Genomic DNA, 22,736 nt, shown 5'->3' with positions numbered 1-22,736 from the left:
TTATTGTGATGGCAGCTTTTAAGCCATAATTCAATGACATCACAAAATGAAGGCTTGATTTACTTTTATCTGCTGTGACTTTGGGAAAGTCACGTTCAGCATTTACTTTTTTTTTTTAGGATTTATCTATCCAAGGTCACACAAATATCCCACTCTGATTCTGTTTTGAGATGCTTTTTGAGGTTTAAACTCACACACCCCTCAGCATTTCTTTTGTTCTCCCACGCTTTCCTCAAATCAGCCATCATTTCTGCAGGACGAAACCGACAGCCAAATTATCTTATCTACCTTTCATCTTCCAAATTTTTTTCATCTGCATCACATTTTATTTGAGATTAAAGTAGGCCTGTGTCTTTGTGCGGCACTAATTGCCATAGAGCTTCAGTAATTAAAGGACAATAAAGCCTTAGTAGTAATTAGTTTCTCTTGTTTGGTTGCTAGCCCATCAATTGTGCTTCAATAATACTGATCATTAGCATGCGCCTAGGCAGTGAGGGATGCTGGGAAAGGAGCCCTGCACACACAGCACTCCACATTCCATTCCCATGAAGCCATGGCACCGAGCCATGTGGTTAACCCTCTGTGTGCTGGGCTGCAGAGTGTGGCAGGCTGTGCCTACCAGGGAAGTGAAGGCCTGCACGGTGAAATAAAGAGGTGGCTCTGAAACGTAATAGAGCTGCCGGAATAATGACCAGCTTTTTATGTTTCTGAAGGTTGGGAACATAAGAGCCGCAGCAGTGGGCAGATGCTGCTGTCACTGTTTGTCTGAAAACAATTGTACCCTTCTCACTGTTACATGTTGGTTTATTCACATCCAGGTCCATCCAATGAAGGCCTGTCTGCAGCTCTGCTAATGTGTGATAAAGAGAATATTCTATCACTGCTTTAAATGCTGATTAATCAGGAAACAGACAGCATTAGGTGTCAGAGAACAGAACAGCATCAAGAGAATAAAGAGAATCTCTGTGCAGCCACGGTGCATGGATTGTGCTGTAAACTGTGGCATAGTAATAACACCAGGCAGCAGAAAATGTGCTCTGTTCTGTACTTTGCCTTGACATGATTGAAAGACAATGGTCCCATGGATAGGCCATTTCAACATCAAATGTGCATGCACATCACAGGGCAAGGGTGTGCTATCCATCACATTCAGTGAGCTGTCAGAGGCAGCTCGCACAGCCGTGGCTTCTATGTGCACACACATCTGCAACTGCATGGCAATACAAGATTAAACCTCCTTGTGCATGTTTCATTCTGAGCAGACTGTATTTTACACATTTTGAGAGCGATCACAGTTTGAAGCGTGTTTTTCTGCACTTCAGAGTAAGTGGTTACTTTTTTCTCTTATTGTACATTTTCTTTTCTTTTTTTTATTTGATTTTTTAAAACTATTTCAAGCAAAGTAACATCAAAACTTGTAAAATTTAAGTGGAGACAGGAACTTTATTAACACTAAATCTGACTTAGAAAAGAAGTACTTGCCAAACAGCTGTGTTTAACACTTGACTTTGAAAGAATGTATTTTCATGTGTTTGGTTTCTTTGCTTTAAAATGGCAGTCTTTTTTCTTTTCTTCATTTTCTGACAAATATTGCTTTTATGTATGTTGTTCATAAAACAAACCTGGAAGAAGTTTTAAATGATGGAGTAAACGTATTAATGAACAAGTATCTAAACCGAAGCCTATTCGTGTGATCTTGCTCTCAGCTTTTAGCTGTGGACTGGGACAGGTTTTGTAAATTCAGGTACCGTCAGCATACCACTGTTTAAGTTAATTTTTATGCACATAGCAAATAACATACCTAAAATCACGGTGGAGCTATACAGAGAGACCCTGCGGAGCCGAACTACTATCCGTTTTGGCACAATAACCCAAATGGCAGCCTTTATGAAGCGCTGATGGAAGGAGAGCGCGCTGTATAATGCACAGCCGTGCACACTACTACATTTCCAGCTAATCAGAAGCGCGCAGTTGCAGAAAGGAGAGCGGTTGCCAAGGCAGCCACCAATCTCCCCTCCCCCTTCTCCCTCCGTTCCTCTTTCCCGTTTATTATCGGCAGAGGTCGCATGGCAGAGGGAAGTCCAACCACTTCTGTACTGGAACCAATGCAAGAATATGCACCTCCATAACAAAGCCTGTGTGGAGTCCTGAGAGCGGTGGGAAAACGCAGGCTGTACATTTACGTGCTGCTGTTCTGTCGGTTAAAAGACTTTAAAATAAGAGGATTTAAGTTGGAGGTTTGCTTTTTGTTTTTCACTCTGGAACAACGGGATAGTTTTGCCAACACGTGCGTCTCTCCATGACATTTGTTCTCTCCGTTTTGAGTGAGTGAGTGAGTGAGTGAGTGTTTGGCATCCTGAAGAGGACTGCGCATCACCAGAGTTGGTGCCGAAGTTCGGACGCTGACGGATGTGAGGAAAGAGAGTACCGAGTCAAACTCCACCACTTGTTTTTTTTCTTTCTTTACTCTCTCCTGCTTCGGCGTTGTTGTGTTTGCTGAGACAATAGTGAGTCAAAGACGCTGAAAGTGATTTCATGCCTTCAGTCTCGCACAACCTGAGATGGACGTGAGATTTTATCCTGCGCCCCCGGCTAATGTGGGTTCATGCACCCTACCGACTGACCCAAGTTGTCTGAGCTCGTTGGACTATTACCACTCAAACAAGGTAAATAAAAAAAAGAATGTGTGTCCTCGTGCAGTGAAATACTTATGTCTCACCTGTCTGTGTATGAGCCTGCAACATTTACGCAATGCTTTGGATGCGTTTTATCCACGGGCGCACACTTGCTCCAAACCCACAGCTGCACTCTCAAAAAGAAAAATGTCAAGTGTCAGCAAGTGAAGTGACCTGAGCTGCTTTTAATTTAGTCTGGAACGGGACGCAGAATTTGTGTTTACTGTTAGTTGAAACTGAAACCTGCAATCATTCTATTTTGCTGTTGAAAGAAAATGTGTAGTCCAACTTTTTCCCCTCTTACCAACATGCTTATTATGTTATTTCCCCGGTGAGCTCGTGCAGTTGTGTTTTTGCACAAAGCTGGCATTAAGTGTCCCACCCGATGTGGAATACCAGGGGCTGTATAGAATCCATACTGCCCCACTCTGCTCTCTGCTCCAACATTATCTTCCCTCTCAATGATTTCTCATAGCCTACATGCTTTTCCGCTGGGAGTTCAGCGATTAAATGGATGTGTGCCAGTAATGTACTGTTAATTACTTTGTAAGGAGAAACCCCAAAGTCTGCCTGGTACAAGTGATCACTCTTTTCATTCTCACTCTCTCAGTTTTGACACCCCGCAGCTTTTTGGCTTGTGACCTGATCTGACTCCATTGCAAGTGCGCAGGTGGCATTTAAAACAACAATATGAATAAATTGCAGTTTGACATTTTCCTAGAAATAAAATAAATCATCATCCCCTGGGATAAACAAGCTGTGTTAAGTAATCCTTTTATAAGAACCTGAGGCATGGGGAAACACTGACATCTTTGGATGTATTACATTTAGCCTGTTATAACAGATTAAAACACCAAAAAGTAAGATAAGTACAGTAAAAGTACAAATAAGTGCCAAAAAACAATGTGAAATATGCTGGAAACAGACATAAAGCTGCCGCCATCAGTACTTAAACCATCTGTAATCACAGAATCAGACTGTTGTGTTCACTTACCTTAGCTGTGGTGTTACAAATGAACAGGCTCTGGATGTTGACCTGATGTAGATGAAGCTATTGTGAGATAAAGCCGTTTTGGAGTTAATCTGCTCGCTCTATCAGATACATTTAACTTTCAGATTTCATAATGAGGGGAATAATGTTTGTGGGAAGTTTGACTTTCGCTGTGTGGGCAATGGAAAATCTCTGTCAAAGGACGGTACATTCCAGTGATCAACTGAAAAACACATCTTCCAGTTTGAACACTAAAATAATGTAAAAAAGTCTTTGCTCAGGTGAAAGTGTGTTTAGACCGTGAAAGACAGGAGACACAATTTATCTGGATCACAGCTGGAATAGTATCCATATAAAACATTTAATTGCAAGGCCGGTTTACACCTGTGACACACAAATAGGCTCATATAACCGTCTCTGCCTCACATGCTATCTTTTTGTAGGTCAAACGAATTAGGATCATCCTTCAATGCAGATAATCCCAAGAATATGCTGATATGCTCGCACTACATGAATCCTGGAAACAAAGCCACAAGAATGAAAAGATATGAAGTGTTTTCACAAGAGGGAAAGTGACACCAAGTGCTGTCACTGAAGGAAGAGAAGTGTGGCATCCCTCAAAATTACAAGTGTTCATTTGAATTATTGAACCCACCCCCCCACCACCAAAGAAACCCTTTGCTTGAGGGGAGGTATAATTTGCTATCATCACACTAACTACCTTCACTGGAAATGGAAATGAGGGCCGGGGGCAGCAGGGATCATTTGGTGTCCTGTTAACACAGTGCACCAGGTCAAGTTCCCTTCCTAAAACGCCTGTCAAACTAGCTGTGGCATTAAAGAGATTTCTGATTTGTTATGTAGGTTCCGTATCTACAGATCAAATCTGCCTGCTAATTCTCATCTTTGACACCTTTGTTGGCTAATTTTAAATTCAGCCCAGCAGTGAGTATGCAAAAGGCTAATCATAGCATTAAGGTCAATTGTTTTCTGCCTGCTAATAGTCATCTTTGACACCTTGGTTGGCTAATTTTAAATTAAACCCAGCAGTCTGTATGCAAAAGGCTAATCATAGCATCAAGGTCAATTGTTTTTATGGGCTTGCATATTTATTGGGGTTCTTTGGTTTGTCTGCTGAACTTGCTGCACTATTTCTAGCTTTAAAATATTCTTGTGGGATGATTTTGTTGGAAAATAATCAAAATAAATGGAATAAAAATAAGCTTTTGGTTTGGCTTTTGCAACATTGAGGTTTGCACAATTTCTCCTGTCTGGCTTTTCTAGTACTTCTGCCTTTTAAAGCAAATTGTAACATCTCTCCTTTTATCACTGGTAAGTTTACAGTGTTAATCTCAGTCACACACAAGTTTAATTGGATATAATGAGCATGTGTTTGTGCTTTAAGCTTTACAGTCTGTTTATTTGCAAACCTGTCTAGTGTGCTGCTGACTCACTCTGTGCACAGACAAAAGCCTAGTTAGTTTAATTAGCAACTTTATGTGACTTTTTGCAGGGAACTTGCTGCTTTTATGCTCTCAGTTTTTGTCACTCTGCTCTTTTAGAGCTGAAGCTTGTTTCCTTCACAATGTGCACACATGCAGCTGAATGTATTCTTCATTTCACCTTACTCAAGGTGCCCATGTTACCAGACATTTCTGTGTGAATCCTTTTTTGGTATTTGAATGTAAAAAAAAAGTATCTTGTAAGGAGACAATGTTAATCTTTCCCCAGATTTTTTTCCAAAATGTACCATGAACTGTTTCTTAAATAGCTAAATCGCACTGCCAGCAAAATCTCTTCGTGTTATGGCAGAATTTACACTGAAGTTCAACGATGTGAAACTGAAAAACAGACAAAGAATGCAAAGAAAGAGATGCATAAAATGAGCAGAGAAGGTACTTCAAGTACAGACTGAGATGATTCAGAGAGGTCCATAAATAACCCTGAAGATGTCTACTTCAATACTTTCAATACTCACTTTATTTCGTTCTGAGTGTGCGACTCTTTTATTACTGTGGTGCTCTCCTGCAGCCGTTGAAAAATTACACAGAACATTACTGTTAGGAGAACAGCTTTGTGATGTGATGGTAATATTAACTGTGCCATGTTTTTGAGCTGTCTGCTGCAGGCTGTATGGCACATGTATACCCATATACTTGGCAAAGACTGTTCTACTTTTTGCTATATTTTGTGGAAAGCATTGAAAGTGTAGAATGCATCTTAGCTTATAGCACAAGTTCAGCTGTAATTGCATTGTCTACATGTTTGTCAGTTCCTTTCAGTTTGCTCTGTGAAATGGGAACACAGTGTCTGCTCCTTTATTTGAATACCTTAATCAAACAGAGCCGACTGCTGCCGCTGCTGCTGCTGAGGTGAGCTTCTGCCTACAGTACAGCACTGAGCATGGAGTGCAGAGCGAGCAGGACCTGTGTTTATACATCCAGGCCCCACCCAGCTCATATATCCTCCCAACAACTGATATCTGCTTAGATAGGGCATGACTGAAGAGCAGGCTTTGTTAGCTGGTGGTCTCCTCTGCCTCAGATAAGCTCGGGGAATGATGCACTCCATTTGAATGGCTTATCTCAGTTATATTTCATACTACAGAGCAGCCCTGTGTATGCTGTGCAAAGGTTTGATTACATTGCATTAACATATTCGGCCAGTTTCAATCACCCTCAAGTGAAACAAGCTATTGAAGCAGCACATAGATATTGATGTTAGTTTTGGCTGCATGTCTGAGGGTTACTTTTAATACCTTGAGTACTTAACCATGGCTGATAAATTAAGCAGTCTCTGTAAAGCAGGCTGGAGTATATTTTCACTTTGAGTGGTGTTGTCGCCATTAGCTAATGACAAACTCTGTGGTATGTCACAGAGAGGCAGAAAGAGAGAATCAAGGGATGAGTGAGAGTCAAATGGGCTGAAGTAATCAGTGGCCCAGTATGGGGACAGTGTGTTTCTGCGTGTGTGTACCTGTGGGTGTGTGTGTGTGTGTGCGCATGCTAACTCGGGGCCAGTCAAGCGTTTTGCTGACTACAGAATCACAATCACAATTGCTTTCATAGCCCTGTGCAGAGGAAGGCCATGCATACCACAGTAAGGGCCAGTGACACACAGTGAGCAGGAGCAAAAACAGCCACTAAATCATATTCTCCCTGCCCCGACACACCCAGGAGATTTTTAATGGGGATTCCAACCATTTGAAATCATTTCAATAAAACCGGGATTGGGTCTGACATGGCTGAGTCACAGAGGCTGCATATGGCAAGATTTCATGTCTTGTAATTTTTCTTATTACTTTGGAGACCTCGTGTGAAAAGTGCTTAGTCCCAATAACCACGGGGTGTTTTTATTTGTTTTCTGTTCTTGGCATCGTTTGGGGTAATTTTTAAATAGTCCTGATAGATGTAGACAGGGAGAAATATACAAAAAAGGAAACGAGACACATGATAAATAGCTTTTTCCACCATTTAAACAACCGCGTCTCTTATTTGAGCCTTTAACTGCAGCATTTATACCTGATGTAAGTTATGAAAAAGACATTATGTGTGTGTGTGTGTGTGTGTGTGTGTGTGTGTGTGTGTGTGTGTGTGTGTGTGTGTGTGTGTGTGTGTGTGTGTGTGTGTGTGTGTGTGTGTGTGTGTGTGTGTGTGTGTGTGTGTGTGTGTGTATGTGTGTGGTAGACACGGTGGCGGGGGGCTACCCACGTGCTAATTATTGGCCCAGGCAGTGCTGCTAAGCTACTTGCTCGTTGGTGGGCACCAGTGCGTCCCCCTCAGCGTCTGTTACCGTAATTAAGACCAGCCGCCCCACTGTAGTGTGCTTACATTAGTCAGCCCGGGCCTTCCCATGGGGCAGTGCGACGGCATTCTCATTCCTACTGCAGAAGAAGAAAGAAAGAAAAAGAAACAGCACTAGCACCTGCTGCAGAGTAGACCCTTGGGTGTTTAGTTAAATGTTGATTATGTTTGGTAATGACTGGAGACACTCAGCAGTTTAACATTGATGTGCATACTGTCCATTTATCTATCTATCTATCTATCTATCTATCTATCTATCTATCTATCTATCTATCTATCTATCTATCTATCTATCTATCTATCTATCTATCTATCTATCTATCTATCTATCTATCTATCTATCTATCTATCTATCCATCCATCTAGGCATTATCATTATTTTTTTTGCTTTTAAGCTCAGTTGCTCTGATAAGATTATTGGAGCTTTGTGCTGTTATAACATAAGACCTCTGATCTTATTTTGTTTAGCAATGGAAAACAAAGGAAACCCCCCAGAGGACGATTTTCCAGAGCTACTATACACAATCCAGCACAGATATTGTACATCTAAGCTTATACAGAACCCAGCCAGCATGTCTGTGCTGATGGTAAACAAACGTAGACAAATAGGAAGGAATGAAAAGTGCCAAGAGGGGCTCTTTCTATAGGCCTTTCATATACAATAAAGCCAAGTGCTGAAATGACAAGTCGGTTAGATTATTATTGAGTCAAAAGTTTGGATTTGTTCTTTGTTTGAATGGTGAGACTGTTGGAAGTATCCTCTAGAATTTTTAAAGTTATCACTGCCTTTGTTGGGCATGTTGAGGAGACTTATTTCTAATTTCTGACATCTTATAGACTCCAATTTTTATAAATAACCATATTTGATTATATTGTATACAGTATATACTAATGCATGCAAGTACATATGTACTGTATGCATGTCTGCACTCTACGTATGTACTGTATGTATGCATGTATGCATGGAAGAGGCCTGGAGCTGGACAAACATTCCCAGTTGTCTCAGCTTCCTGAGGTATGTCCTGTGCAAACACTATGGGCCAGGGTATAAGCTCCATTCCTGGGATATAAGGCTCTTTCCCTCCCTTGTTTTCAATGAATATCCTCTACAAATATTATCAGCCTGGTGTCAGTGCCATGTTTGCACTGTAGCCTGAAGGGACAGTACCCATTAGAAAGCTCAATTAATGGTACAAGCATGGACCAACTCTGTTACAGTGAAGAAATCTCTGAAATTCAATGGGGAGAAGTTTGGGTATTTTCAGACATTGCCTCATCTGTGTAAAAACTGTTAAGCGTCATTAGCAGGTCTTTGACTTCTAGCCTAATTGTCGGTGTCTCGATTAGTTCACTGACTTGCATTGATTCAGACTGCGAGAGGTTTCCATTTAAGGAAGACAGAGCTGATAAATCCATATGATCCTGAATTTGCTCTCTTTCCCTCTTCCCCAGCTGTGACTGCTTCCCCCTGTCCCCTGTCTGTCAGGAGCATGTATTTATTATGTGTGACATATTTAGCTGGCAGATATAATTGCTTGTGCAAGGCTGTAATTGTCTGCGACCAATTCAGTCAGCAGAGACTGCGGGAGCCCACGGAGCCACTGAGGTAATCAAACCGTGACTCGTTCTTCCTTTTTGAGAGCTAATGATGAGCTCCATGATCCTTTACAGTGGGCAGAGGAGAAGTGTGACACAAAGTACAGTGGTGATACAGCAGCTTTTGACCCTGCAATGTTTTGATATTTGGGTTATGACATGGGAATCAACTTAAAACAGGGAGACACATAAAAGTTGCTGACTATTATGGGCAGAGGAAAGAGAAGCGATAAGTGTCTTTTATGAAAAAAAGGGATACAGAGAGGTTAGAGACTTGTGGGTTGAGGAAAAGGAGGGAATGCTGGAGTAAGAGGCCCTCTCTTTGTGCTTGAACCATTTAGTCTCAAGTTGGCCACAAGCCATGCCGATGAGTGATGTCGCAAAGAAAAACAAACAGAGGAAAGAAAAACAGATTTTGGAAATTATGATTTATGGACAATTATGTTATGCTGTCGAGGACTCTTTCTTTCTCTTAACAAGGCCTCAACAAGCTCACAGCAGCTCTGCAGGCCTGTTAACACACAGGAAAGGGAAACTTGAGCAGATCTTTTTATAGAATTGTTAATAACACAGTAGACAGTAGTGAAAACCATAGCCTAAAGCAGCTCTTGCTGGCACAACCCACTGTGAACCAAGTTAGTGTATGTGTGTTTATAAGCATTTGTGTACGTAGCTGGAAACTTAAGAGTGGTTGAAGAACTATTTGGATCCTTTATCTGAGTTGGAGTAGCAGTGCCATTCTTAAGAAACACAACGTAAGAGGTAAAGTCTTGCATTAAGAACTTAATTGAAAAGTACAAGTGAACCAACAAAATGTACTTCAAGTATAAAAGTGCAAGTACTGATTATAGGGACAAAAACTTAGAGTTATATTGCCATCATACACAGTTGTGGAATGCAACCAAGGCCTCTTTCATATATGCTCCTCCTGAAATTTTATAGATATGTTCGGGTTCTCTTCTCCATAAACTTTCCAAAGTTGCTCCTCACAGATGTCCCAGACTGCGTGAAGTTTTCCTCGGTTGAAGTAGAGGGATGGTGGGTGGGGTTTGGAGGGGACATGAGTATTGGTGGGCAGGACGAAGTGGCAACCTCCTCTGAAAAATGAAGCCAATAGGGAAGAGCAAAGCCACAGTCTTCCCATCAAGTTCCATGTTACAATGTCAATTTTAACAACAAAATTAAACACATTTACATCCTGGTTAAAAAAAACTGTTTTTGGTATGTTGCTAATTGATTTATTCACACATAGGAGTCATCATTTCCATCACGGTGCCTGCCATTTTTTGGCTTAAAAGTGTCTCTTCAGAAACCATTAGGTGACATCACTGCCTTAGTAGCCACAGTGTAACGTTTACTACCTGATAGCAGATGAAGCCGATCTACACTGTAATGACATTTGTTTGCATTTATATCGGTGCTTTTGGCAAACGGCTGGATGTGCAGACATCTTCATTGTTCCCGTAATTAAAATGATTCTCTTTTTTCAGCCAGGGATGAATTTTATTGTCTCTCCTCTGGATTTGCACCAGTCGCATGATGCCGTACCACCTTTGCATGTTTGCTTGCAGTGAATTGTCCTGAATATTTCCTGCTGTTCTCTCACATTAGCTCACTGCAACTTCATGTGATTGGTAGGAAAACGCCTTGGTCTAGTCTGGGAGGAAATTATAGCTGTTTGCAATCACACATGCTGCTCACCCTTAAAAATTGGATAGTTATCAGAGTTTTGAATACAGCTTCAGTATGCTCCTTCAAGTGCTAAACTCAAGCACAATTTCAGGCACTTGTATTTGAAGGACTATCTTAAATCTGGAGGTAAATATTGCACGTTTTCCAACTCCTTTATCTAAAGCCGGAATTTATTTTGAGGTTATTTTACATCAGAAATAATGTACCAATAACATTAAGCAAATATTTTCAACACATTTTAAACCAATTTGGGCTTGTAACACTTAAGTTCAGGCAAAGTGACACTGCTGTAAAGAGTAAGGGCAACAAGTAAGGATATGGCCGCGTGCTCAGTGAAAGCATCAGGCTTGTCATAAGCAGGAACAAATGTTTGCGGCAGCAGGGCAGGGAAAGGGAGTGAAACTGAGAGATGGTCATGTTTTATTAAGCCTGATAATGCAGCCTAATCTAGAGCTCGGGTTACACAGTGCTTTGTGGGTAATTAGAGATCATGTCGTATGCCTGGCCTGCTGAAAAATTGCACTCCGCCCTAATCCCCTCCTATCCGCCTTTCACCCGCCACCTTCCTTCTTCTCTCGCTTCAATCTTTGCCTCACTCAAAAAAAAGAGAGCTACATGTCTCCAAATGAGCTGGTTTCCTGTCAGGGAAAGGCAGAAGTAAACAAACATGGCAGCCATATTTCAGGTAGCTAGTCATCAGAAAGTTTCTACCTCGTTGTAAGACACTTGGAAATGTGCTTATGTGCTCAGAATTCAATAAGAGGAAGTCGACAGCGGAGCACTTTGTGGTTTGCTTTGTGGAACTTGTTAGATGAATGACTAATGCCTCCTGGCAAGTGCCCCAGGTTTACTATTACCAAAACAATGGCACTCGATCCAGAGCACCGCAGCCTTGGTGTTCACACAGACAGGAGCTCAGGCTGCTGTTTTCTTTTAAACCCTAAATGCTGACTGCCCATTCATGCAACATCCCCCGAACACACAGACACGTACAAAGGAAATTCTCAACTGACACAGGGACATGTTAAAAAACAACAACAGAATCTTTCACCACTCATTGTCCCTGATTTTTCCATTGTCAAAAACTAAGAAACATTTCCATTTTCTCTGCAATTAAATTCACCACATGTACACTGTAGCTATTTTTAAATATACATATTTATATAATCTGGCCTTGATGGGATTAAGAGAGTGCCTCCATTAAATTGTCTGGGTGGTAAATATTCAATTTAAAGTAAAAGATGATGCAGGTGTGAAAAGTGAATGAAAAGCCGATTTTAACTGTAACTCACAGAGTTGCATGCAGTGCTTTCCCTTCAGCTTTTATCACGCTTGGTGGTTTGAGCTAAAAAACCCCTTAACATAAAAGAAAGACATGAAAGCAATAAAAAGACCAACCATATAGACACAGTATGTATTTATCTCTTCTGTATCTTAGTGTCAACCCATAAAACCTCATCCTACAGTATGCACGGTATGAATCATAGGAAGAAAGTCCATGTGTGAACTGTTTTTAATCTTATCATTATGAGTCCACATGCTATCAATACTGTCATAGACACCAGCTATACAAATAATAAACAGTACACTACAATCACACTGTGGCGTTGAACTCATTAACCTCCACCGTCTCTTCAGAGCCTTCAGAAGAACTGATCATGTATTCCTACATTAAGCAGATAAAGGTATAAGACTCCATAGGGATATCTGTTCACACTGCTGCCATGTAGGACACAAACGTTCAAACAGCTCATATACCATCAAGCGTCACATTTGCATAAAATGTATCAAAATGTAAAACTGAGCTGTGTTCAAAGTGCTGATTGCTGGCAGAACTACAAAGTTTTTTTTTTGTAAGGTTGTGGTAGCTAACTGTGGCTCTCCATCACAATCAGCATGTAGATATATATTTTTTTCTGTTAAACCATGATACAAAAAAAAAATAGAGATATATTGGATTCAGACTTCAGGTTTTGTCAGTTTGAGGTCTGGGGATTTTTTGAGATCTGCCACATCCTTTTCTGTTTCTGCTGGTTAGATTGGCTGAGATGGTTGTCAGTCAGTGCAGTGCTAACTTATTAAGGTACACATTGTGCTCATTCTGGTATTTTCCTGAAGTTATAAAGAGCTGTGATACATAGACTCAAAAGTCACAAGTTGAATTATTGTCATGCAGGTTGTAGGAGAAGCACTAGTATTTATTTGATTATTATACCACATCCCACAAGAACATAAATCAGTTATCATCAAGAAAAGTATCATTTGGCAGAGTTGCTAATTGCTAATTATTAAGTGTTGAGTTTAAATACAGTTTTTCTTGCCACAATTCTTGTACAATTGATGGAACATTTCACAATACTTAACAAAGAGAAATATTAAATTTTGGTAGATAGCGGCTGTGATTAGTCGCCTAATCACAACAGTTTTCAAGTTTCAACTTAATTTTCATAGGCCACTTGTAGGCGATCACAAGCAGGGTAGCGTACACTCACTTTACACCTTTGAATTACCCACTATTCAACCACCACACATACACACACACTTCCCATACAGCTTGAAGGCATTTCATTTCCTCTCTTCCTATGACAACCTCACAATATAATGAGACACAATGTCACGTGACAAAGAGCGAGTACACGGGGCGATCAAATCACTCTCCAGGCCCCTCTCTCTAGCTTGAAGGGCAGAACGGTCAGCTGTTACATAAACTAGAGTTGGTTCAATTACAGAAAAATGTGCTTTGTGTCCTTGTCAGAAGCAGAGTGATAGAGTAGATATAATATAAGTTAGTTATCCTTGTTGCTTCAGGATTTTGATAGAATACCTGGCTTTATGTGCTCACTAGATCCATTATGGTGTGCTTGAATTAAATGCACTAGTTAAGTTTTTTACATTTGTGAAAATTCCCCTGTATTGTCTACTTACATGGCAATAGGGGACTAAAAGTAAAAGATTAGCTTGTTTAGTAAAAATTAAACATTTGGAATATTTGTAGAAAAATGTGCGTCTTCATCCAACATTTCTATGTTGTGACGACTCTGGTGACCCCTTTTGAAAAAATTCAGTAGTGTTTTTTCCAGGATGAAGACTGCATGTCCCATGAGCACCATCACTTAGTGTTGTAAAGATGAGGCTCTTGCCAAAGCTTGCATTTCTTGGGAAAGAAACTGAATGGGATACAGATTTTTTTAATACTACTTTTCAAAAGATGCAGAGTAATGAGATGATGTGTTGATATGCACAGCTCCTCCTTGCTAACTTACTTCTTACCAACAGAGTTCTAGACACAGCCACTTCCTGTTGAGTGCTGATTGATTTGGCTTTTTCCCAGTACATATGACTTGAACAGAGGCACTAAAATTCAGACAATCTTGTAGCTGATAATCTCATTTTACTATGTAGGTCATGAAGAGGCATCAGTATATGAGTGACAGTTTTTGAAATTAGTTAAAAAACTCCACACAGTGCCTTTAAGAGGGAAATCCAAACTGTCTCTTTAACAAGGAAACAATTCTCTTGCCACAGAAATCTGACCTCCCCAACATTTAACCTGTAACCTCCCCCATCCCGTTTGGTAACCTTTGTCAGATCTCAGACCAGCAGGGTTGCACTTTCAATTTGTGTGCTGTTATTTTTTGCTAAAGTTTCTTAAAACCATGAGGAAAGACACATCTCTTTTATCACACACACATCCTCACAGCCAGTCATTCATTAAAACATTTTTCTTTTTGTGTTGACCTACTTAGTCGTTTTTCTTTAGTATACAGTGCTGTCTCCAGCGCTAAATTCTTCATCTCTTGAGTTTTGTTGTGTCTGACCCTTACTCCAGGTATTCACTGTGTGCTCGAGCACAGTGTCATGGCACAGTTTTTCAGATGAGCCTGTAATTAAGTCGTCTCGGAGCCTTGAGCTGGGACCAATTTACCACTAATTGTCCCGAGTTTTAATTTCTAATGGAATAAGGGCCAGAGGGAATGCCGCCTAATGAGATGCAGTAACTGTGTGTGTAAGTGTGTGTGAGTGTCTGCTCTTTTATCTGTTTACTGTAACTGTTATTGCCCCTGTGAATAGAGAAACAAGAGTGAATAAAGCAAGATGTTCCGTTTTGATTGGGTTACCTTGTTTCTGTTTATTCTACAAAGCACTCAGGATGTTTTTATTCTTTTCCAAACTGTGTATTTGCTTAGAATAAATCTGTAAATGGATTTAAAATTTTGTAACATCATTGATTGTGCACAGACAGTGCAGTCAGAATAAGCTTTTTAGTGATACCTACTCCCCTTTCTACAAACTGAGAATTGCCCTCTCTTAATAACTGTGTGACAGTGGAGACCCGTCCGAAAAGTGAGAAGTGCTTTTGCCCTCGGCACTCGAGTTATTGCTCAGAAAGCGTGGCTGTAGACTGGAACCAGAAAGGTTGTTTACATAGCCTTGGGAGTGTTTGTGTCATGATTTAGATTCCAGGCATTTCTACATCCAAATAAATCAGTTTAGACTTCATAGGACGAGTAGACCTCCAGAAGAAGAAGCGAGCCAGCTGTGTTTAAAATCTGTAAGTTAGTCTTATCTGTTAAGCTGGAACAATTTTGTTTTCAGTTATTAAAGGCAAAGGAAGTGGGAGCCAAAGTTCATTCAGCATATGTGGGTTAGAATATTGGCAATAGAGATGTTTATCTTAACAGTGAAAATGCCTTGCCTTGTTTGTGTTTGTTACATTTTTAGTATTATTCACTGCAAAAGAACTCACAAACACACAGCAGTCAGCTTGTCTAATGGCATGTAACACAAGCAACAGCTTAAACAAAAAAAAGGATAATAATTACACAATCAGCTCATAAAACAAATGACTACATGAATCTTTAAACACTTTGGTGACTTCATAGTAATTTTTCTACCTTATCTTCTGTGAGTGGAGTTTACTTTTGCGCCTGACTCAAGGCCCTTCCTCTTATTGTTTCAATATGTCAGAGCATTGTTTGAATGAGGTCACCCATTACTGATCTGGCCCGAGGCCAGCTTGACTTCAGCTGATTTAATTGAATCTACGACATGAGTCAAATTCAAACAAGCAGAGAGTGCTCTGCCATGACAGCCTCATTACTCCACATTAAGAACTCATTTCACAATGCATTGTGACTTTGGGCTTGACAAACGGTGAAAAGGGATGAAATCAAATAAGTGAGTATGTTTTGGCTGAAGATACTCCAGGACTGTACATATAAAATAGGAGAGCCAAAAAGAAGTCTTTGTGCTATTTTGTATAAGTTAATGCGAATGCCTCCTGGGTCAAAGTGTTCCCATGTTTGTCGTCTGCAGTAATGGAATGACATTCAATGCCATTTTCCCTCTTAAATGGAATTTTTGTCAAAGCGTTATGAATTTAACCTGCCTTGTCACTCAAGCCAGAGACAGTGCTGAGAGAGGAGAAAATATGCGAATGAAACCTTTCACTGCAGATTTTTTACTGCTGGCTGTGAGCAGAGCAAATAATGATGCCTTTATCACGTCTACGGCACAACAAACAAAGAGGGCTTTGTTGTGACATACCACAAGATGTGATATCAGGCAGTATAATGACTTACATTATAACGCATACACAATATCCGCAGCATCTCAGCAGTGAGCTAGCTAGGTTTGAGAATTTCGTCAGCTCCAACCTCGGCTAAATTTCTCAATTAAGCGCGCATTCTTTGAGAGCCACATGCAGCTCTGTCCCAGCTCGCGGGGGGGAAAACGTACAGCAGGCTGGATGTGCCAGGGCCTCCCTCCACAATAGGGAAGGAAATGTTGAGACTACGAGGTTCTGTGGAGTGGAGATATGGCAGTGTTTGCTTAGGGCTAGGTATCGGGCACAAAAACAAACATGGCCGCCCTTAATGAGCCTGTTTGCCTGCCAAAGGTAAAGACAGCTGTTGTCTCTCGCCACAATGGAGCAGGCCTCGGTGCGGCGGTGCAGAGAGGAGCACTCTGCGTCCCCATAGTAACGCTCACCTTGTGTGTACTCAAGAGGGAACTTATTAAGTCCCCTTTACAATAAATAGTGAGTAAAATGTAAATTGTGAAGCCATGCGGTACTTTCATGAGGTCTAACTGTGAAATGAAAGGGTTTATTAAATCTTGTCTTTGCGCAGTAAAAGTGAAAAGCCTTGTGGGAGTGTGAAACGCTGCACTGCGAGGACACGTATCTGACTTACTCAAAACATCAGCGAGTGAGAGTTGAGAAACTGTTGCTTTTTCTCTGATTGATGAACCAGAACACGTGTTAAAGGAGGGTTTGAGAGGTCATACTTTGCTTTTCTGCGTCTGTCTTTTAAGACTGACAAAAATCTCTCTAAAAATCTGTTCTGGTAAAAAAATAAAAGTGGCTTCTCAAAGGGACACTAATGCACAGCAAGGAGGCAAAGTGAGGGGCACTGAAACCTGGAAAAGCACTTTTCTCCTTGTATTCAGAAAATTAATACACTCTAGCTGTACCTGTCCGACTGAATCAGCACTGACAGTCTGCTGCACTACAGGGCTAATTTTAGAGTTAAGAATATGAGTGAGACGACTGCAAAGGTGTTTTGTTGAGGGGAGAGCAGCCAGCAAGAAGCTGTGAATATTAGAAGTCCAACCGTCACTTGCATTAGGGTGGCTTCTGTGAAAACAAGCAACCCCCCTCCCTCCCTCCTCCCCAGCCCCCTGTGCTTTCCTGGCATTGTTTACAGAACATTTTCAATGGATGACACTTTTTCTATTATTGTACTTGTGACTGACAAAAGGACTTACAATGTCACTGATGACTGTAAGAGCTGTATGATGAATAAATCATAGTGCTGTGCAAGATTCTTTTTTTTTTATCAGACAAGCTTTTTAGTTAAAAGTAACAACTTAAGTTCAGATCAACAGAGCAAAGGAAAAATTTATTATTTTTATGATTGAGAGTATTCTCTATAGTCTCTCAAGTGTGATAGGACCAGAGTGAAAAGATTACTGTTACTGCATTGCAATGGATTCTGATTGGGTTAGATTGACTTTGCTACTTGGGTTAAAATAAACTGACTACAGAGAAACACTGAAAATGTGGTTTTAAATTAGGTGTTACGAAACTAATGCAAGACTAGGATGATGTTTGAACAACATTTTGAAGTTCTAATTAAAAGTGCAAAATCAAAAAATATGGGTACACTTTTTCGTATGGAAAATTTTAGCTTAAAAACTGAGGTTAGAGCTCAAAGTAAATTTTGCTTCAAAAGAAATGCCACAGAAATGCCACAGAAGTCAACTGCTGCTGCATTGTAACAAGAAAATATCCCGTGACCACAAGTCTGACACCGCAGGTCCTGCTTGATGACTAATGATGTGACTTATTGGCATTTTTTGTATCCTACCTCTTTGTAAGCACACCACACACTACATGTGAATGTTCCTCTTTACTGATGCGCAGCATGTGGGTCTATTACTCAAATGTAGAAAATGTTTTTACCAACTCTGGTTAGATAAGCCCCACATGAAAAAGAACTATTACAAAAGATACACAGTCCAGGAATAGAGTTGAGTTTTAATAGTGCAAACATGTCCAATAGGCATAAATACGGTTTGGTTGGTTGAAACTGAAGTGGGCGGGGCTTATAGGAACCACTGAGACCATGATGAGAAGTGGTGACTTGGTTTAGAGGAAGAGATGAAAGGACTTGTTTTACATAATACGGATTGGTTTTGTTGAGTAAAAACGTGCAGCCTACCTGTACTTACCCTAAACTGTAATCTAATGTTGGTTTTTTATGTTGGGTTATTATTATTTTTTCTACTCTGGAGTCACTTCTTTACTATATTATTTTGAAAGTTAAAATCAGTAACCTTACATTTGGCCCGATTGCATCCATTCATTGAAGTAAAACTTCATATCTGGATTTATATCTGTTGCAACTTGAATACATGCCACCATCACCTGAAAAAAGCTTTAATCTAAAGACAGTTTTTGCGTTTTTCTCTTATTGTTGCAGCTCTGTGCATTGTTAATGTCATACCTTTTATCTTAAATCATAATATCTTTTGGTCTGTGACATTTGACGTGCTGCAAATCTCTCCCTTTAGCACATTATCACCCCTGTTTGTTTTCTGCAGTCTTTCAATTAAAGAGCATGGCCAGATTTCGTTTTCAAGTGACTCCCCAGAGAGGCAGCAGAGGAAATGGCTTAGCACATCAGACACATTTGTCTTCTCTGCTTAGTTACCTTGCAGGGGAAGATGGTGATACCCATTTCCTCCATCTAATGTGTTTGCTTTACGCCTGATGCCAAGTGTCAACATGCAGCTTCTTGACAGTCATTTTTCATTTGAAGCAAGCAGCTTGCTTAAGGAAGCCAGTGTATTGTTATATTTTTGCATTTTCCCCTTCTTTTATCATCTAGTTGTTGTTTTAAAGGTGGCTAACTTCTAACATGTTTAAGGTGAAAAGTGCAATAGTCGGAGATTATTACTTAATAGCCTTGGCTGGCTGTTGATTGAGAATAAAAAGCCAATTAGCATAATAGGATATGGGACATAATGACAGAATTAAATGAGTGTGACAGACACACAATAGGCCTGCTCTGTCATCGCCTAAGCCCAGCTCGCTTATTAGAATTAATCTGGCCTGATTAAAAATGCAAATGGCTCAAAGTCATTGACAGAGTTTACATGTTTTTATAACATTTAACTGATTTAATTACATGGAAAATGAAATGGTGGGATGTGCGATTGAATTTTTTTTTCCGCCGTCACCCTCGTGCCACAGAAAGATGAATATTCTCTCATGCCAGGAAGAGAAGGTAATGAGATTAGTGCTCTCCCTCTCTCTTTCTCTGTTTCTCTCTCTCTCTCTCTCCATCTCTGCCTTTCAGAAGCTGATGGTTTGGTTCATCGAAGCAAGAAGAGCTGTTTTATTGTTATCACTGAAAACATTTTATCTTGGTCTCAGAAGCACCTACTGTATTGTGTGGGCTGAGGAGCTTCACAAAATTTAAAGAGTTTCCTCCTACAATGTATCATGTTATAAGGCCGCTTTAGCTAGGGGGAAAACTTTTTCTAATTCTTCCTGCTTTTGTTTTTGGTACTCAAACAGCCACACACAGGAAGGATCAGAGGTTTTAACGGACAGATTTAATTGTCTGAGCTGTAATGATATGCTGTATTGCCTGCAGCAGGTTTTGAATGCACAAGACATGCTTTGACATTTTACAGGTGAACTCCAGGAAGGTGTTTAGCTCTGACAGAAATCTGTCACAATACATGAAAATATAAACAAACACTTTTCCTTGATTCCCTGCAAAACTCAAGTGTTTGCAGACAGAAATACCTGAGAGATATTGTTGCACATTTTGCAGTAAACTCAAGATGAAACAGACAAAAAGTCTCTTCATGGAACACTTTGACCTGTTTGAGTGATACCAGTCAGCATCTATTTCAAGCCTTCGTGTGAGTAAAGGTTTCAGATCATATTCAAACTGTGTGCACCTCAGAGCTTGTTAAAAGTGCAGATTGATAGATTTGCTGACTTGAAACATGCATGTTCTTTTTGCACCTTTCTGCTGTCGTTGTAAAACCTGCTAGCATGTGGTGGACATCCTGTGGGGGAGGAAATTGATTTTGCTGGGTTTGTTTGTTCTAGACTGACAGGCGACATGCATGCAGACTGGTCATTTTACGAGTATATTAACATTTTTTATAGCTGCTATGACTTCACAGTTTCTTCAGAATTCAGTCCCTTTATTCTATTTAGTGTGATTTTTTTCCCCCGATCATAAAAGTCTAAAATGTGCAAAAGAAGGCATTTGAAAGTGGCCGAATAATTTGAAATTGGCCAGATGCTCCGTTTTGATCTTGGTGTTTCTCCCCCTCCCACCTAGCCTGACATCATCAGCGGCACTGTTTTACAATGTCTGATACACAGATGTCAACCTGTAAAGAGGTTCGAGATTGTGAACATGCTGTGCAAAAAAATCTTTTATTCAAAGCTCTTTATTTTGCAGCAGGAAAAAAGACATACAGACCTAAAAGTTTGTGTTGACAGCACATGATCAATTCCAACTGCGTGTCCGTACATCAGCTCAATGTGTTGAAATGGAAAGTATGCTATCGATCTGTGTGCATTAGTGCTCTACAGTAACATAAGCAATGAGTGGCAGAACAAAAGAGGCACTGTGCATCACGCTAGAGGGAGAGGTGCTGCACAAAGAGGACAGTTAACTTCATGCAGTCTATTGGCATTTCATTGTTTATCATTTTAAGTCCCAACGTATATTTGTCTTTCATAAAGAATTTTGCCCACACACATACATCTGGAACTGATTTTGGAGAGTTTGAAACCTAAAGGCCTTATGTATGCCCCCCAGACAGAGAGGTTATTAAAGTTTATTGTAGTAAAGTGCTGCAAAAATGTGATATGGCTTGACATTAAAAAGCTAAGAAAGCCACAAAAGGCTGCTGTAATAGAGGTCAGGAAACACAGCTACATCAAGTTGCTCATTTATATCTCCTCAAGCCGCCCTCACTCAAAACTGGATGGCTTAAGAGGCTAAAAAACACACATCCTGCGCTGATATTTCCCCTCGTCTAGCTCATACTTCTCTCCTCTAGGGACAAAACACAATTACTCCATTGTGCCACACAGTACAGTATATCACATTCTGCACATTTCAGCCAGAGAAAAGACGCAGTGTTGTGTTGGGGCATATGGCATCATGATAAATATGCTTTAGAGGAGGAGGTGGAGAGTAAGGATGGGGGAGGGGGTCACTGTCAGGGCATGAATTGAATGAACTTTAGCGTGGTGATTGGATTAGTGTATTGTAAACAATGGGTTATTTCTGTAATCCTACAGGCGTCGGAGTAAAGGCAAACAACCACAATGAGTATGAACTGAGAAATGCTTCCAATATTTCCGCTTTAGTCTGCCTATGTATCAAATATACCTTAGAGAGAATTACATTTGTATTTTATGAACTGTATTGTGTAAAAGGCTTCGCAATCTTAGATGTGAAGACAAAGATCTGTGACCACATCTTAGAGAGACACAGTTAGACACACCAAGCTAGGGCCTTTTCAACTGTCCTGGTTCAGCTGTACCTACACACTGATGACAGGAAACACAGCGGTGACAAGGAAAACCCAGAGATGCCACACGGAGTGGTAAAAATAGGCCACTTGGCACGAGAGACAGCACAAGAGTGGGAGGAGAAGAACAAGAAAGAGGGGAAAATTTGGTGCACAGTGTCTTCTTTTTGGGACTTTTTTTCTGCAGGTCTGAGATAAGAAACTCTTTAAAGTCGGAAACATGTAAGATCAGTCTCATTTCAGCAGGTTGGTTTACCGAGAAAGAGAGACATCAGAAAAAACAATGAACAACCTTTACAGTTTACAGTCTGCACCACCTACACCTTCACAGTAAGAAAAGCCGCCTACTTTAACCTATTACCACCTTAAATGTGTTACAAATCTCACTTCTTAACAGTGTCAGTAATATTCCCTGTGAATGCTGACCCTGCAAAAATCCACATTTGTTGGTGTCAAGAGTCATCACAGCTATACTGACCCAGCTCTATTATAGGTAACTAAATTCCAGTAAAGACCATAATACCTCTGGTGTGAAGATATAGGCAGACCACAGTGCTACAGGGCTGGATATTGAACTGGTATTACTGCTTAATAAATTGCATTTTATCAGCATTGTCATTGGAGCAGGGGGAAAAACCACCACCAAAGCCTATAATAATATACTTTTACCATGCTTTTACGATCAACATGTGAAAATTATACCTATCAGATTGTGTTGGGGATAAATAGGCCATGCTTTCACACACACTGGCCAATCAGACGACTACTACTAGATTAGCTCGTGCAAACTTGGTTGCGACTGCAAGCACAATGACTGAGAGAGGGAGGTAGGGGGTTGAAGAAAATGTGGTTGAAGATGACCTTTAGGTGTGAAACGTGCTTGGGTAATCTTTATGTTACATA

At 40.4% G+C, this 22,736-nt stretch overlaps 1 protein-coding gene across 6 annotated transcripts in view; it reads left to right on the top strand.

The window, feature by feature from the left end:
- The window catches only part of LOC117822098 (TOX high mobility group box family member 2-like), a 124,531-nt gene that overhangs the window by 40,133 nt on the left and 61,662 nt on the right, over positions 1 to 22,736 (top strand). For 2 of the 6 annotated variants that reach the window (XM_034696736.1, XM_034696733.1), the window contains exon 1: positions 1,971 to 2,666. The exons of 1 other annotated variant lie outside the window; for it this stretch is intronic. In XM_034696736.1, the coding sequence (XP_034552627.1) occupies positions 2,562 to 2,666 (105 nt within the window). In that variant the 5' untranslated portion in view covers positions 1,971 to 2,561. Of the gene's footprint in view, positions 1 to 1,232; positions 1,324 to 1,967; positions 2,667 to 19,475; positions 19,550 to 22,736 lie in introns of those variants that run through there. 3 more of the 6 variants (XM_034696738.1, XM_034696734.1, XM_034696735.1) reach the window with 3 other exon arrangements.

Source organism: Notolabrus celidotus, chromosome 11, assembly GCF_009762535.1.
Source record: "Notolabrus celidotus isolate fNotCel1 chromosome 11, fNotCel1.pri, whole genome shotgun sequence".
In the NCBI taxonomy this organism is placed as follows: domain Eukaryota; kingdom Metazoa; phylum Chordata; class Actinopteri; order Labriformes; family Labridae; genus Notolabrus; species Notolabrus celidotus.
Note: the sequence above shows the minus strand (reverse complement) of the source record. Positions and strands in the feature narration are given on the sequence as shown.